Genomic DNA, 16,242 nt, shown 5'->3' with positions numbered 1-16,242 from the left:
CAGCTTATAGGGCACACGGGAACTGGACGCTCGAGACAAGGCCTCACTATAGTCGTCTATTACCTGTGTGGTACTGACTGTGGTACTTATAGAGCTTCACCAGCACTGGGGATGGGATGACCAAGAAGTCTCGCAAAGACGGCGTCACCGAGTGTACCACCACCGGGAACCTCTCGCACAGGCGGCCCAAACCCTGCAACACACCACTGACCCGTCACATTGCCTGGGGAGGGACCGTCTGAGCAGGTCCTGAGCAGGGAGATGCTCAACCCTTCAGACACCCAAGCTTGACTGAAAACTTCCAAGGTCAAAGCTCTCAGAGGCCACCTGCCCATAAGGCAAAAAGACAAGGAAGAGGGATGGTGTTGACCCTCCTCTGCCTAAGGAGGATATATATTGTTAAAGTATGCTCATTTCCTTTGGAAGGCAATTAAGGGAGAGAGGGTACAAAATATGACTTTTAAACAATGGCAGGTATGGAGTCACTGGGATTTGCAACAAAATAAGAGTCTCAGCAGAGAACAGCTAAGCGCTGTGGCTGTCAAGAGACATTCTCTTGTATGGTCCCATGGCGCATGCCCACAGCCAATCACCTGCTGGTCTTGGGCACAGCCCAGCAGACACAGACAGCCTCATGACAGAGGACAAGAGGCGAGCTGTGCCTGGATAACACCTGCAGAAACTCTTGGCCTGCTGTAGGTGGCAGCCCACGCTCAGTGATGAGGTGTGTCCACAGCAGGCTCTAGTTAAAGTTCCTAAAGACAAGAGCACACACTGTATTGTCTCTGCTGCTGGTGTACCAACCACAGCCTGAATGATATGACAAGAGGGATGTTCTGAAGATGGGGTTTGAGTGTGTCAAATATCAGTGAGACTGACCTGCAGACAGCAGATAAGCAAGGGCAAATGAGCAATGATGACTTTGCTGGATGTCTTAGACTGCAGCTTCTCAGATAACTTGATGCAAAGATTTTCTGCACCTTAATCCAAAATCAGAGGAAGGGACAAATGATTGGCAAAGTCCAATATTTATAAAACACTTGTTCACTGATTAATCACATAATTTAATTAAACCTCAGAGACATACTTTTTGCAGAGTTAATACTGAGAGAAATCATTTGGAGGCAGATGTCTTCACTCAAATCTCACCTTTGCTCCTTTTCTGATATTATAAAAACACCATCCTGCACCACGTGTGACTACTGCCTCGCCTCTGCTGGCCCCTTGGTCCCCGCAGTGTTCCATCCCATAAGAATGCTTCCCTTTCTACTCCTCCCCATAGACAGATACCTCACACTTCAGCAGTGGGGTCCCACATCTCCATGCAAAGCCTAAAGAACCAGCAAGAAGCAGTGGAGAAAACACACAGGCCCTGTGGCCTTGGGCTTCCCATTCTCCCAGATCCAGGGTCCTCCACTGTAGGACAGGAGGATATCAGATATCCACGGAGTGGTGGGAGTTAATATTAAGCTCTGCATACGCCCAGAGGTGGCCACTCCTAATGTGACTGTCTGCTATGGTAACAGCCAAGTGTTATAGAAGTTGTTTTGGGGAACTCGTGGGAAGAAAGGTTCTGAGGCGTGTCCACAGCTCCCACAGTCTGGCTGTCTGTGAGGGCAGGCGGGCAGCTAGGGCTCACCCTGCTCATCCTTCACAGCCCACACCATAAGGTCCACGCAGGCAGCATTTGCCTGGCAGCGCAGTTTGAGGGGGCTCAGCTCATTGTGGATGCGGTCCGCATCATGCAGGATCTTCTGGAGCTCCCCCTGGCTCGTGTTGAACTGCTCCAGCACAAAATCATGGATCTCCTTCACAAAGGAGGTCGGGAGATCTGTGGGAAAGAGGGTGGACATCACAGCTGGGAACAAAACAGCACCAGAACACAGGCAGCAGCTGTCAGTGGCTATGGTCTTTCCCTCTTTAACAAAAACCCCAGAAGGGTAGCATTTGCTGCTGGCTACTGTGGTTCCAAGACCGCCCACTGGAAGAAGTTGTGCACAGCTGTCCTCTACATGCATAGTACCTGGCAATCAGAGGAAATGATCATTTCCCAGGGAAGTCAGAGGCATGCTTTTTTTTAAGCAGTTGATATACTAAAACCTCAATATAGGAAACACATAAATTGAGATTTATCATCACTGGAACTGGTTCCATTGACAACAGGAAATACTTCAGTGATATTTTAAAAAAAAATTGTCAGTTATCAGATAAGGGCAAAAACTGGATGCAGCCCAAAGGAAGGAATTCCCTGATCTTCGGAGCACCCAGAGTTCACAGACTTTTCAAAATCTCATCCTTGGGCCCTGGAAATTTTAGGAGAACCACTGTGATATACACGGTCAGACCAGCCAACCAAGTCAGTGGCATACAGCAAAGGTGGAAAGGGAGGACTCGGGGGCTCCCAGAGGTCAGGCCAGGTCATCCCTGATGTCCCTTCTTAGAGAACACAAACCTTTGCTGGGGCTCCAACATAGTCAGCTTCCCAGGAGCTCCCGGAATCAGATTTGAATAATGATAAACTAAATTACAGTACATCTACATGACAGAATATTATGTGGTCATCAAAACTTATATTTATGAAGAACATTCAATAGCATGAGGGAAGAGTGCAGGAAAAATATTTTTTTAAATGTATAAAACAGAGACTGGAAGGAAATGCTAAATTTATGTGTGTGCATGCTAAACTACTGAGATATTATCTCTGAGCTAAAAGATTATGAGTGTCTCATTTTCTTATTTTTTTTTTTATTTCTAAAATGTCTAAGGCTGGCCAGTTAGCTCACTTGGTTAGAGCACCATGCTGATAACACCACAATCAAAGGCTTGGACCCTTGTACCAGCCAGCTACTAAAAATAATAATAATAATAATAATAAATGAATAATAAAAGTGTAAAGAGGACATGCAAAACTGTATGTGTGATTGGCACAATATAACATGTACATGTCACAAAAACACCTTAGGAAAGAAACCCACTAAAAAAGCTACCATTCATGGTACTAGGGTTGCAGGATCACAAACAGATTTTTTATTTGCTTTTTTCCCCAAATTTTAGTCATGTGACCATGCTCATAGTGTTTTTTAAGTGGCCCCAGCAGAAAGTAAGCACCAGCCTGTGGCAGCAGCCCAGGAGCCAGTCTCATCACACTCACACATGTGCGCACAGTCCTCACCCTTCATGTAGTACAGGGTGTCACGAAGCATCTTGAACATGGTCAGGTAGAGGGGGTCACTGAAGGTCGTGTAGTAGAGATCAGCACTGGGACTGGCCTACGGGAAGGCAGAGGTGATTGTTGTGGGGTTCAGGGAGCAAGCGATTAAGTACTATCATGTGTCTGGCACACAATAATTGCCAGTGATTATGGATACTGATTAATATTATGGTGATTATTATAGTGATTACGGATAAATGATTAATATATTACAGTAACTCCAGGTCAGAATTTTAAGCATTGTATCTTTTTGAGCCATGAAACCATTTATTCAAATAGATGTTTGTACTAAAGTCCAAATTACAAAACAGAAATACCAGACACTACTCTGGTTCAACAGGGAGGAGGGTCCTGGAGTCCCACATTCTCAGCCTTCCCCTTCCCCCAGTAAGACAAGCCCTGAAGGGGATCCCCACAGAACCCCAGCTTTTCCCTCAGGACCCAGACTGACCCTCTTCATTAGAGGTAGAGCGCAGGTCCAACAAGTCTCTAGGTGTCTGACTGCCCAGCCCAGCTCTCAGCCCTTGTCCTCCTGGTCTGCCCTTGGTCACTCATGACCACACACTGATGACAGAAACCAAGAGGCCTCTGAGACTGCAATTCAGTTGACAATAAGAGAGTGAGAGATCTAAAGCTCTGGATGATGGGCAGGACAACAATTTGCAAAAGGATTGAAGACAAGGGAGGAAGTGCCAGACCGCAACCTGGAGAATTATAGGACCTGTGTTCCTCAGCCAAGAACCAACCCAGAACAAAGCACGCCCCACACATACATCTAACACTTGAAACAGCTCACTAGCAGTGCATGCAGGGCAGGAAGAGACATGGCCTGCAGCACAGGAAGGTCTCTAGTAGTTCCCTCCCCACTTCACATCTGAGCTCCAGTGGTATCAGGCCTATGTGACTTAGAATCAGGTGATGGAAAGAACACCAGGCTTAAACAAGGAATCTGAGTTCAGCACATGCCCGTACAATAATCAGCCTGGCAAATGGCAATCTCTCTGGATCCTAACAATCAAAAGGGGCCTGACCCAATTGTTCCCTGAGATTTTGAGACCTCCTAGCACCAACAGGTAACGATTTTGTAAACAATGCTGTGGACCTTGGTTCTAAATACATTAAAGACAAAAGTTCCCTTGGTACAAACCCTTTATACTTAAAAGCCAAGGCTTCCGTGTGCCTAGAGAGTGCAGTTCTGAGCCCAGAGAAGCAGCTTTGGAAACACCAAAGAAGCAAAGAAGATAAAAGACTCAGACAGACCCAGGCTGGACTCCCAGCTCCCACAGTGACTGCGTGACATGGGCATGTTAGTTAGTCTCCTTTGACCTCTAGTTTCCATCTGTGAAACAGAGACACTGACTGCTGGCTAGAGGCACTGTAAGGCGATGTGCAAGGGATCTTCAAAAAGTTCATGGAAATATCTGTATTATCTTTTAATTCCATTTTTCCAGGAATTTTTTGAAGTACCCTCATATTTAAAAGAGCTTGACAGGGGCTGGCCAGTTTGCTCAGTTGGTAAGAGTGCAGTGTTGTAACATCAAGGTTAAGAGTTCAGATCCATGTATCAGCCAGCCACCAAAAAATAATCTAATAATAAATAAGTAAATAAAAGAGCCTGGAAAAGCACGCGGCACAGAGCAAGCACTCAGTGGCAGGTGTGTTGTTGTTATGCAGGACTAGGGAAGTTAAGCTGAAAACTCACTGCCAAACCCCTCTCACTCTAGCCCCCACATGAACTCTTCCTTCCTTCTCCCTGCAGATGCTTAAATCGGGCTGATTCTCATGGTAATGCCCTCAAAAGGGACATACCTCTGTCACGCTGGCTACAACTGCATCCAAGGATTTGAGAACAGGCTCCTCAACGATCTTCTTCGCCTATCAGGAAAACAAAACCTCAGAAAGCATCTGACACAGTGAAAGAGACAGGAATGCTAGCTCCTTCTACCAAAGAATAAATCAAGTTGGCAGATAAAACCAATAACAAACTTGTGGTAAAAAATGTGATGGAAATAAAAGGCCAACAATACATACATTATGGCTATAAATCAAACTATATGCACAAAATACTCTTAATTCTGCCATCACTTGGGACTTCTCTTCTTACCCTAGATAGGAATGACATAAAAACAAAGAAAAGGAAAAAACTCCCTCAAACTTGCTGGCATTAGGTTTCCATTTCCAGGATGTCAAAGTGTTCTGACTCCACGCATTGCTGACATTTCACCCACTCACAGTTAAGAAGCACAGCTGTGCGACATTCTTCCACAATCCCCTCCCAGATGTCAAGGACACCCTCACAGCCAGTCCTCAGGTGCTGATGGCTCCTCCCTCTTCCCCAGGGCCTGGTGCACTGGCTTTTCCAAAGATGCCCAGGTATTCAAATGGGAACACACATTTTAAATTTCTAACAGAAGCGATTATTGTCATCTGTTCTCTGTAAAGCATTAGTATAGAAATAAACTGTTCTGTAATTGCAGAACTAGTCAATAAAACTGCCCTGTCCCCACAACTGTAGTACTTGACAAGGTCACTTTCAAAATATATAGATAATGATAAACAACATACCAGGAGAAGAAATTAAAAACAGCATAAAAGAAAACCTAGACTTGAAAACTTAAAATATACTAGAAAAAATTATTTCCCCAAGAAAAGATGTAAAACATTCAGTCTTCAATTAGGATTTCTGACATGGTACTAGGGAGAATCATCTACGAAGGCCATGGCCCACCCTGAGCACGATTCCGTCTGGGACATCAATGCTGAGAAGCAGGTTAGATAAAGTTTTCTCTCTTGATGGCAAATTCAGAAGCATCCTAGAGTATTTAGTAATTCATTACGGCTCTATCATTAATTAGCACCTATGTTTTAATGTTTTCTTGCATCTTCAGCCTAAAGCCATTCCCTGAGTGATTTCTATTCATACTCTACACAGCAGGGAGAGCTTTCAGAGGCATCATTCTCATTCCCTCTCATTTCCAAAACAGAGAGTCCAGTCTTTAGAGCCTGTCTCTGATGATGTCATCACCCCTACCCACTCAAACCTGTCTTCAACCATCCCAGCTCTATCATAATAACTTCAAGGCCTTTGGATCTGACCAAAGATCCAAGCATTTTAGGACTAGGACAATGGCACCAATGTATTCTCTGGTGTCACCTTGAAGGTCATCCAAAGGTACCCAAATATGAAAAAGTTAGGTCTGTATTAATCCAAATACAGCAACCCCTGTGAGGGAGTCAGGTACAATGGAAAAGCAGTGGACTTGGAGCCAGAGTTCCTGGACTGAGCTGGCCCCTGCCCTTGGCCTGCATATCTGTGATGTATTTCACATTGCTTTCCTCACCTCTACATGGGAATGCATGGGTGTTTTTCGCACATGGCTGCTGCAAGGATTAAATGAGAAAGCATCGATCTCTTTCCTTCCTTTAATTTGCAAATATGTGACTACTAAACTGTACTGTGAAATACTGGTACTCTTAAATACTGTGAAATACTGGTACTCTTTTTCTTTTAAAAAATACAGGCTTTCACCACTAGCTATATTCATAGTCTGTTTATCAATGTTTTGCTTACCAAGTTTAAGAGTTCCCGAAGCATCTCTAGTGGAATGTTGAACTCCTTATAGGTGATACCATTGAAAAGGGGAGAAACTGAGAAGCTGGAACTGATGGTGGAGAAGTAGTACTCAGGCTCCAGGGCAGTCCCATCAGGCAAGCAAGAGGCTGATGAGAGAAAAAACAGGAAAGTCAGCCATGGTCACACATGATCAGGACACTCCCTCAAGCTAATGCAGAAAAGTAAATGATCAGATTTGTGCTTTTAAAAAATAATTCTTAAAAAAAAAATTCTTATAGTGCTGTGGAAGAGGGCCTGGAAAGGGAGGAGAGGCTGACTGTACGAAGAGTCTGAGTGAAACTGGAGGCGTGTGAGCAACAAGAGAAGGAGCAGTTCTTGCTTCTGTCTGCCCTACTACAAGGGGTGCTTCAGTGGGTAGGCACATTGCTCACCCACTCACCACGGCAGGTGCAGGCCAGCACGCTGGCACAGAGTGGGTGGCAGTCGGATGTGCTGAAGGGATGTACAGGGCTCCTGCAGTCAGCTGCACCTAGGTGTGCCCCAATCCGAGCACTTACTTGAAGGAGGGGAGCCACCATGGGGAGGGGCCCTCACCATGGAAGGTGGACAAAGAGCTGTTTTTACCAAGGAAAGAGAAGCCTTCCAGGACACATGGCTGTCCTCAGATTCCCCAAGGGCAAGCAGGTGGCAAAGAAACTTTTTTTTTTTTTTTTTTGGTGGCTGGCCAGTATAGGGAATGAACTCTGGACCTTGGTGTCACCAGCACCATGCTCTAACCAACTGAGCTAACCAGCCAGCCCAAAATTTTTAAAGCATGGAGAAATGTATTCTACACTTGGACAAGTGGTTTTCTTTGGGAGATGGGATTCTGAATGGATGAAATTAGCCTTTAGTTCTAACATATACATAGATTGCAACATAAGTTACATTCTCACATATCCAAGAGATACTATATGCAAAATTGCTCACATTTATTTGAGTTCAGATACTCCTTCCACTTTTTTTTTCAAAATTTTCCTCACATCTCTCAAGATCATCTTGAGTCATGCTCTTTTAGCAATTAACATTGTTCAAAACTGGAACAGACTGCATTATGAGGCACGGAATTCTGGTTTCCCAATTTCCTATCACTTAATCTAGGTCTTACTTTCCTCAAGGTAAAGGTGGAGGTAATTTTAACATCAAAATCGGTAAATTATGTAAAAGTACTTTGTGGCTTGCAAAGCTCTATAAAGTAATAGTAGTAGTAGGACATTCTTCAATATTATTTGCATACTGAATGTACCCACCATTAGCACTTCTACCTGAAAACCAGTGCTTTCATAAGCTGATGTACAAAAATTCTGATAGCAAGCATATGGGGGTCTGTAAATTATTTTCTGCACCTTACATATAAAATATTTGAAAATTAAATTTTAAGAAATTTAAATGAAAACAAAAAACAAATGCTTTCTAAAAGCTTGCCACTCTAGATTCATAGCAACAGAGAGTTAATATCAGCATCTTTAACACCACAAGAAGTCACTCTGAGCCGGCTATCCCAGTACTACGTCAATACTCCTGGCAGAGAGGTGAAGCCCACCTTCAAAGTAGTGAAAGGCAGATCCTCCAGGAGAGCTGGGAGGGGGCACGCCACGTTCAGGACTGACCTAAAAGACACAACCACAGTTACAGATCAGAAAAGGCCATTGAGACCTCTGCCAGATTCGTCTTAGACAAGGTTCTCTCTGCCAGCCCAATGCCTGTACTTGAAGTCCTGGTTCAAGCCTCATCTACTCCCTGAAGCCCATCGCAGCTACAGCATTCTCTACTACACTCTATATCACTAAATTCTTTGTGTCTAGCCATATATTTTTTACTTGATTAGTGACCTGAATTGTTCTCAGTGTTTTCTGTTTTTATCTTTTCTCCATAAGTCAATTATATACTTCTTAAGGGCACCATCTATCTCCCATGCAGAACAGAATTTGGCACCTGACTGCTGTTAAATAAAACTTCATGACTATGAAATCACTTATAAATCTTAAAAAGGACAAGGCAAGCCTTTGAATTAAAGAGAATTCTAGTGAGAACCTTTCATATTTCTTAAGATTCCTCAAACTACACACATAAGGGATTTTCTTCATACAAGCACTTAATGAGATCTTTCTCCTCTGCTGTTTCCCCAGGAGCCCAGCCACCTGAGAGATGCTAGACACACTGCTGGTTTTCCTCTTCAGGGAGCCCTCCTGACAGACAGTCAGCAGATTGCTGGGGAGGATGGAGCGGAAGTCATTGAAGGAACGCCTTCGAACACCTTCAAGCTCTTCTGGGACTCGGAGGGAATGAGGAGGGACTTTGGGAAAGAGCTTTGAGAGGAGAGACTCTTCTGTGTTGCTGTAACGCCCAAATGCTCGTGAGATTCCTATCAGGCTCGGGATCGCGTACTTGCAGAGGTATTCTAGAAGACCAAGTGAGAATGTAACAATAGGAGAAACTACCTGTGAGAGAGCCATACTGTACCAACTTGTAACACAGGTTAACATTTTGCAACCTGCCCACTAATAAATTTGAAGGTTCAGAGTAAGCCACAGTAACAAGGTCAATGCCAAGGGCTGAGTGGTAGTATTTTCAACCTGTCATTAACAATAACTTCAGACTATGTCTCTATCACACACAACTGCTCTCCTTGGAAGATCTTGATCTGTACAAGGCACACTCAAATCAATAATATTTAGCTAGGTCATGTTATCAGGAACCCTGACTCTATTTAAACAATATATTTATACTCCCTAGGATCATATTGATAGCCTTACTCTAGGGGAAAATTATGACCTTTGAAAGTCAACTAATCTACCCAGACATGTTTTAGGTGAATCTGAAGCCTAGAAGGGTGAAGTTACTTGTCCAAGGTCACCAGGCATTTATGTACCAGAACTGTGCTCACACAACAAATGTAACCTAATATAAGGTTTTCATCCATCAGATGCACATTAGGTACCAAAGAACGGAAAAGGGAAAAGAAGATAGGAAAAAGAGTAATCACAAAAAGAGAGACAAAGGAAGAAAAAGGAAAAAGGCTTAAAGATCTATAATCATACCTTTTTCTTGAATCTCCAAGGCCTGGCACATTCCCAAAAGAGCATGCAAAACTTGCAAAAGTGCCTCTAAAATCTATAATAATCAAGGAAACAAAAACAAACAACCAAACTTATAAACAAAATCAGATAAATATCAAAAAATTAATTTAGAATTAGAAGGAGCTTCAGGCATTATCTTGACCAACACCATATTTAATATATCTCTACACAAGAGTTGTGGTAAGTGGTCAACCAGCTGACCTTCCAGGGACAAAAACCCTCCCTCTCTGGACTGGTACAGAGCTCTTTCTAACACTGGGCCAGTGTTGTTCTTCTGGGGTTTGTATCCACCATCCCTCGGAGCCACTTCTTCCTCCAGATTCTATATGCAGGTGATAGGTCCCCAAATCCTCTGTTTTCATGCCTAAATACCCCAAATTCTTTTCACCCTTATTCCTTATGGTCACAAGTCCTTTACAATGCTAACTATCTGCTTCTGATTTTTCTGAAGTCCAGTTTGTCTACATCTGTCTCAAATTGTGGGGCTCAGAATAAAATACATTAATATTCCAGGAATCCTGGAACTCACCCAGAGTAATCACCAAACTCATCACAGATTCTTAGCCTTTAAGGAATGTGCCATTAGCTTTTTGGAAGCCACTTCACACTGCTGGCTCAAAGAGCTTACAGATAAATAAAATACTTAACTTCTTTTTACACATGCTGCTCCTAGGATATGCAAACTCTACTTACATAGTTGGTATTTTTCACTTTTCATTTATTCCTACAAAAGCTCACAGTATTAGCTTTAACTCATCACATTGGTCTCCAGTTCCCAGCTCTATGCCTTCTACAGATGAGACCAACTTGCTTTTGACTTCATTTACAGCACTGGCTCATTTTGCTTCATTTGAGCACTGGCTCAAAGGCAGGCCATCCTTTGGGATGGTCCTCCAGGCAGGTCCAAAAACCCTCTGAATCATTTTGGCACTAAGCCCATATAATTGGTCCAGGATATCAGGAGAGGTGCTTGTCCAATGTCTTCATGAAGATCAACTAGACTGCATCCACCTCTTTTCTCTCAATTACTGTCTTAGAAAACCCAGGAAAAGGGCCAGCCCATGGCTCACTTGCAAGAGTATAGTGCTGATAACACCAAGGCCAAGGGTTCAGATCCCTATATAGGGATGGCTGGTTGGCTCACTTGGGAGAGCATGGTGCTGACAACACCAAGTCAAAGGTTAAGATCCCCTTACTGGTCATCTTTAAAAAAAAGAAAAGAAAACCCAGGCAAAGAAAATGAAGTTGGTCTGACATGACTTGTTGTTCATAACTAAGTCAAATTTCTTACGTTCTCCTAATGTTAAATAATGCTGAAAAACCTATGAAGACCTGAAAAATAATACTTTTTCCATTTTACATATTAAAATCATGTCATCATCTTCAACCTTTATTTTTATTCATGGAAAAGCCCCTAACTTAATGTCTAACTTTTTAATAAAAATACATAATTCTGAGGCTGGCTGGTTAGTTCAGTTAGTTAGAATATGGTATTATAACACCAAGGTCGAGGGTTCAGATCCCCATAATAGCCAGCTGCTCCCCCCAAAAAATTTAAAAATACACAATTCTAATATATCTAGTTACCTCTTTAGCCAACCTACAAATAAATAAATAACCTAAAAGAGAAAGAACTCAAAAAGCATCACTAGCTGAGAACATTTTGCATGCGGGCAAGCAACTAGGCACTTCTTGGCAGGACCTAAGAATAGCCTTTCTAAATGACAAATGTGATTAAGAAAAAGTTTGTATTATGATTGTATTCTTTGAAAAGGAGAGAAGTATAAAATACATCTTAGTAACATTTCCGCCCCAAATTAACAAAAACTAAAAAAGTTTGGGCACTATAGGTAAAATCTTCAGTTAGCTAAAAAATCCACTTCTATGAACAACTTCAAAACCTAATCTAAAGTAAGGAAAATGAGCTGCCTCTACCTTTTTCTGCCTACCTCTCAGGGCTTTTTGGTAAGTTGAATGAGATAGGACTCCTGAGATCCTGAAAAGTACTATAAACAAGTATGAAACATTTCTTAGGTCTGCTATTAATAGCATGAAATAAATCAACATAAACAATCCAATTGCACTTCCATTTTTAAAATTTTTTAACTTTTTTCATCACTTTGAAACTCTTTTCAATCTAACAGAAATGCATACCAAGTCACCGCACACTTACCTCATCTCTAAGTGAAGGGTCCCTGTAAGCCACATCAGACAGCAAAGTTACCAGGCAGAAGCTGAAGCTCTCTGCAACTGGGAGAGCACCTGGAAGACACAGAGACACAAGTCAGATCATCAGAATGCCTACTGGCATCCAGTTCAGTACGTTCCCTCTCTCACATGGCCTGTCCAAGGGACCAGTTTATAGCGGCTGCCCTTGTTGAGATGAGTCTCGAAAGAACAGTTACAGATTCAACATGTTTGCTGAGAAATATCCCTACGTTTCTTTAAGTAAATGTTTTGGTTCAATAAACTTGAAAGTTTAAATTAAATTAATTGTTAAATGTATCCTGAGTCAATTTATAGTGTGAGATTATAGAGCCTCTCAATATGACAGATTCCATTTTTTATTCCCTACCTAAATAAAAGTGAGAATCAATCTTGTAAGAGACAGCACATGGAAATACCTATTACTTCTACTTTAAATTGAATAAAATATTATTTGCATATTTTTTTCTTTTTTGTTTTGGCAAATGGGAAAAATCCTAGTAAGAGTTTCCAAAGATTCGCTCTACTCCCCATGAACTTTTAAGTACTTCCGCTGCTAAGCCTCCTAGAATGAGATTCTCAGGAGCATGGCCTTCAAGGCTGGGAGGGAGCACTATACCTAAAAGACCAAAAGCTGTACAGCATTTCTATCAGGCACACCTTCAAATGCTGGAGCCACTGTCATTTATTTGGTTCAATCATGATTATACATATAAACAATTTTGAATATTGAACATGGAATCAAGGACATAAAAGTACCTACTATTTTATGGACATATCTATAGTACATGGCAGAAGATTATTACATTTCTACTTCTGCACTTATAATTTTAAAATGCAGATCTAAGTCACTCTCAAACTTGAGTGTGCATCAGGGATTGTTAAAACACACATTGCTTGCTTTGCGGCACCAGAGTTTCTCTGATGTGGTGGCCAAGAGTATTCTTTTCTGATGAGTTCCCAGGTGATGCTGATACTGCTGGCCGAGGGACAACACTTTGAGAATTACTGCTCTAGAGTTTAAAAGCATAAGTAATACTGCCTTAATGCAAAAGTGAAATGTTACCCAACAATTAGAAATTTATATATTTCTAACAATGTTCAAATAATGCTAAAACTTTCATTCTAATATATGAATATGAATCTACATATACAGAAGTGATCTGTTTTGAAATTAAAAAAAAATAAGAAAATAGAATCAGCATCTAGTGGTATTCTACTTCTCCTCAAATTAGATAATACAGAGGTAGACAAACATTTGACTCTTTAGTCATGGCACTCTAATTCGTAGTCCTTGAAATTGCAAGATACATGCATAATTTTGGATCTATCAGTTTTAGGCATGGTAGGTCACTGGAAATGATAAAAACCCAAAGGTCAAGAGAAATACAGGCACAAGCAGGATGTTCATAAGAATAGCAAAACTTATCTTTAGCAGACTGAGCCCTCCTAACAAATCAGGGCTGTGCCACAAATGAAAATGACAAGGATCTTCTTCACAGAAGAAGATCCAACCTCCTGTTCTATCCAAAGGTGGGCCTCAGGCCTCACAGACATAAACAACAAGGAAACTTCAGTCTCATGGGTCATGAACCCGAAAATGCTGGGAGGTCTTCCAAGCTGATTTTGGAACTTTGGGAAATCAGTATACAAGAACATCGGGGTTATAAGTGTTGAGTACAATGCATGGCCCGTGTGGACCTATGTAAATATTTTGGACAGCTGGGGGGTGAGGAGGAAGAAGGCAAGCGGGGAGGCAGGGAGAGTTAGGCAGTGGAGGGGAGGAGAGGAAAAGACTATCTGACTTTCCTTTGACACTAAAGAGAAACAAAACTAAAGTATAAGTTAAAAAGAAATACACATGAATTTATTCCATTTCTGAAGGTGCAAAGTTTAACTACATCTTAGCAACATAAGTGAAATGAAAAACTATATACACTGAACACTGTGGTTGAGTCCCCAACATCCATCTCACCCTCTCTGAGCAGCAGCAATGCAATTTGGAGAACCGACCTCTCTCCAGGAGCGAGCCTATTAATCTAACAGTAATAATGTGACTGGTTCAGGGATGGGCAGGTGATCTAATTCTGGCCAATGAGACATGAGAAAGGGTTCCTGAGGTCTCAGAGTTCTTGCTCACTCTCAGAAGAGAGCATTGGAAAGCTGACCCGCCCAGCCTGCCATCACCCCTCTCGCCCATGGGCTCTGGACAACAGTGAGTAAGCTGAGCCCACATTGCTGTAGGCAGCTAATTGTTCCACATCCGGCAGTGGACCAGCTAGAAGCATCCTAACTGATGTGTTAGCATGAACAAACACTTGATCCTTACAGATGCTGAACATACTTATTTTTCCTTGCATTCAGGGAAAACATTATGTAAAATCACCTCTGCCTTTCCGAGCTGTGCTTTCTTCTACCCAGTATACTTTTGGAAGACCTTTAAGAAGTCGAAGAAGGTAAGGAACCACACAATCTTTGTGCTGAAAAAAAAAAAAAAAAAAGTATTATATTTAATAAGATAAGTGATTGGTAGGTAGCTTTTTAGCAAAGATTAGGCCCAAAGCAAAGCATATCCACATCCTAATCACCTCAGAGATTCTCCAGGGATAATGTAAAGCCTGTGTAAGTTCACGTGGCATCACTCCCTTCCTGTTTCCACACAGCTGACTCCAGAGGCTGTCACGTCAGTCTGAACCACCCGGGCCAAAGGGAAAGGATCATGGCTTACATGGGCCTCCTACACAGGCCAGGCCCCTGTGAGGGCCTCTCTAGAAGGTGTGGGTGTGCACACTCAAAGCTGTCTTCAGGGAGAGGGGTTCAGAGCACCCAAAACCCAACAATGGGCCCCAGGATAAGATCCTGGGAACTGGAGGGAAGCTCACAGCTACAAGTTTCTCAACTAGGTGATGCCGTTTGTTGTTCCAATCCCTTGTCCTTTTTCCTTTTTTAAAAAAATTTTCTGGGGCCGAGCCCGTGGCGCACTAGGGAGAGTGCGGCGCTGGGAGCGCGGCGACACTCCCGCTGCGGGTTCGGATCCTATATAGGAATGGCCGGTGCGAGCGCTGGTCACGAAAAATACAAAAAAAAAAAAAAAAAGAAAGAAAAATTTTCTGCTTCATGTTTCCTCTTACTCCTCTCAAGTTGATCACTGGACTTTCTAGCTAATATTAGCCCAATGAAAAAATTACTTTCCTCTAGTTTCCAAAACAGCCAATTAACATACAGCTTCATTACCTTCCATTATTGGCTTTTTAGGTTATTTCCCTATTTATAGCTGCTCCAGTTGAGGACTAGATAAAGTGTGCTCCAGAGAAGGGGAATACTATTGAATGTTCTGAAGTACTAAAAAAAAACATGTGGTCGTTTTAAAAACACAGCTACAAATTCTTTGACAATCCTTCCGTTGAAAACAGGCCACCTTAGTGACTTGCTTCTAGTATGTATAGAAAGTAGTACAAATATGACTCCGACCTCTGAGACTAGTTAGATAAGACAATGCAGCTTCCATCCAGCTCTTTTTCAGGACACTCACCTGGAACCCAGACACTGTGCTGTGACAAGACCCAGGCCACATGGAGAGGCTATGTACACAGAATTGTCCTGGACAACAGCCCCTGCTAAGGTCCCAGCTAAAAGCCAGGATCAATGTCCAGACATGTATGAGCCTTTGGGTGATTCCAGCCCCCAGCTTTTGAGCATCCCAGCTGACACTTAATGAACCAGAGACTCTCTTGAGCCCTGTCTAAATTGCAGATTCATAAGCAAAAAAAAATTGTTGCATTAAGCTACTAAGTTTGGGGGTAGTTTGGTGGCCAAAATAGATAACCAAACAAATAAAGAATTTTCTTTAGCAAAATCAAAAACACTTTTTCCTCTAAATGATAAAAAGGAGCTAGCTAGGACATCAGTACAGGATCCTGATGCACTAACAGGCACAAAACTCTGAAGGGCCTGCCCAGCAAGGCTCCCTGCACAGGAAGTGGCCCCAGTAGCTTCTCTGTTACAGCTTTTGCAGCATATAGTGATAAAACCACCTCCACTACTCTGGCCACAGCTGCTGCCAGAGCAGTCTGCTGACTAAACACGAGGGAGACCAATGCACAGCCCATCCCGGATGCCAGCAAGGAATATAA

General features: G+C 42.5%; 1 protein-coding gene across 5 annotated transcripts in view; it reads right to left on the bottom strand.

The window, feature by feature from the left end:
- Nucleotides 1–16,242, bottom strand: part of PI4KA (phosphatidylinositol 4-kinase alpha) — a 124,506-nt gene that overhangs the window by 84,191 nt on the left and 24,073 nt on the right. For all 5 annotated transcript variants that reach the window (XM_063085692.1, XM_063085693.1, XM_063085695.1 and 2 more), the window contains 11 exons: nt 14,496–14,589; nt 12,078–12,166; nt 9,866–9,938; nt 8,966–9,225; nt 8,368–8,434; nt 6,783–6,931; nt 5,021–5,086; nt 3,173–3,269; nt 1,640–1,831; nt 880–980; nt 64–193 (listed from right to left, as the gene is read on the bottom strand). In XM_063085692.1, the coding sequence (XP_062941762.1) occupies nt 64–193; nt 880–980; nt 1,640–1,831; nt 3,173–3,269; nt 5,021–5,086; nt 6,783–6,931; nt 8,368–8,434; nt 8,966–9,225; nt 9,866–9,938; nt 12,078–12,166; nt 14,496–14,589 (1,318 nt within the window). The remainder of the gene's footprint in view (nt 1–63; nt 194–879; nt 981–1,639; nt 1,832–3,172; nt 3,270–5,020; nt 5,087–6,782; nt 6,932–8,367; nt 8,435–8,965; nt 9,226–9,865; nt 9,939–12,077; nt 12,167–14,495; nt 14,590–16,242) is intronic.

Source organism: Cynocephalus volans, chromosome 2, assembly GCF_027409185.1.
Source record: "Cynocephalus volans isolate mCynVol1 chromosome 2, mCynVol1.pri, whole genome shotgun sequence".
NCBI classification, from domain to species: domain Eukaryota; kingdom Metazoa; phylum Chordata; class Mammalia; order Dermoptera; family Cynocephalidae; genus Cynocephalus; species Cynocephalus volans.
This window is presented reverse-complemented; position numbering and strand designations above follow the sequence as displayed.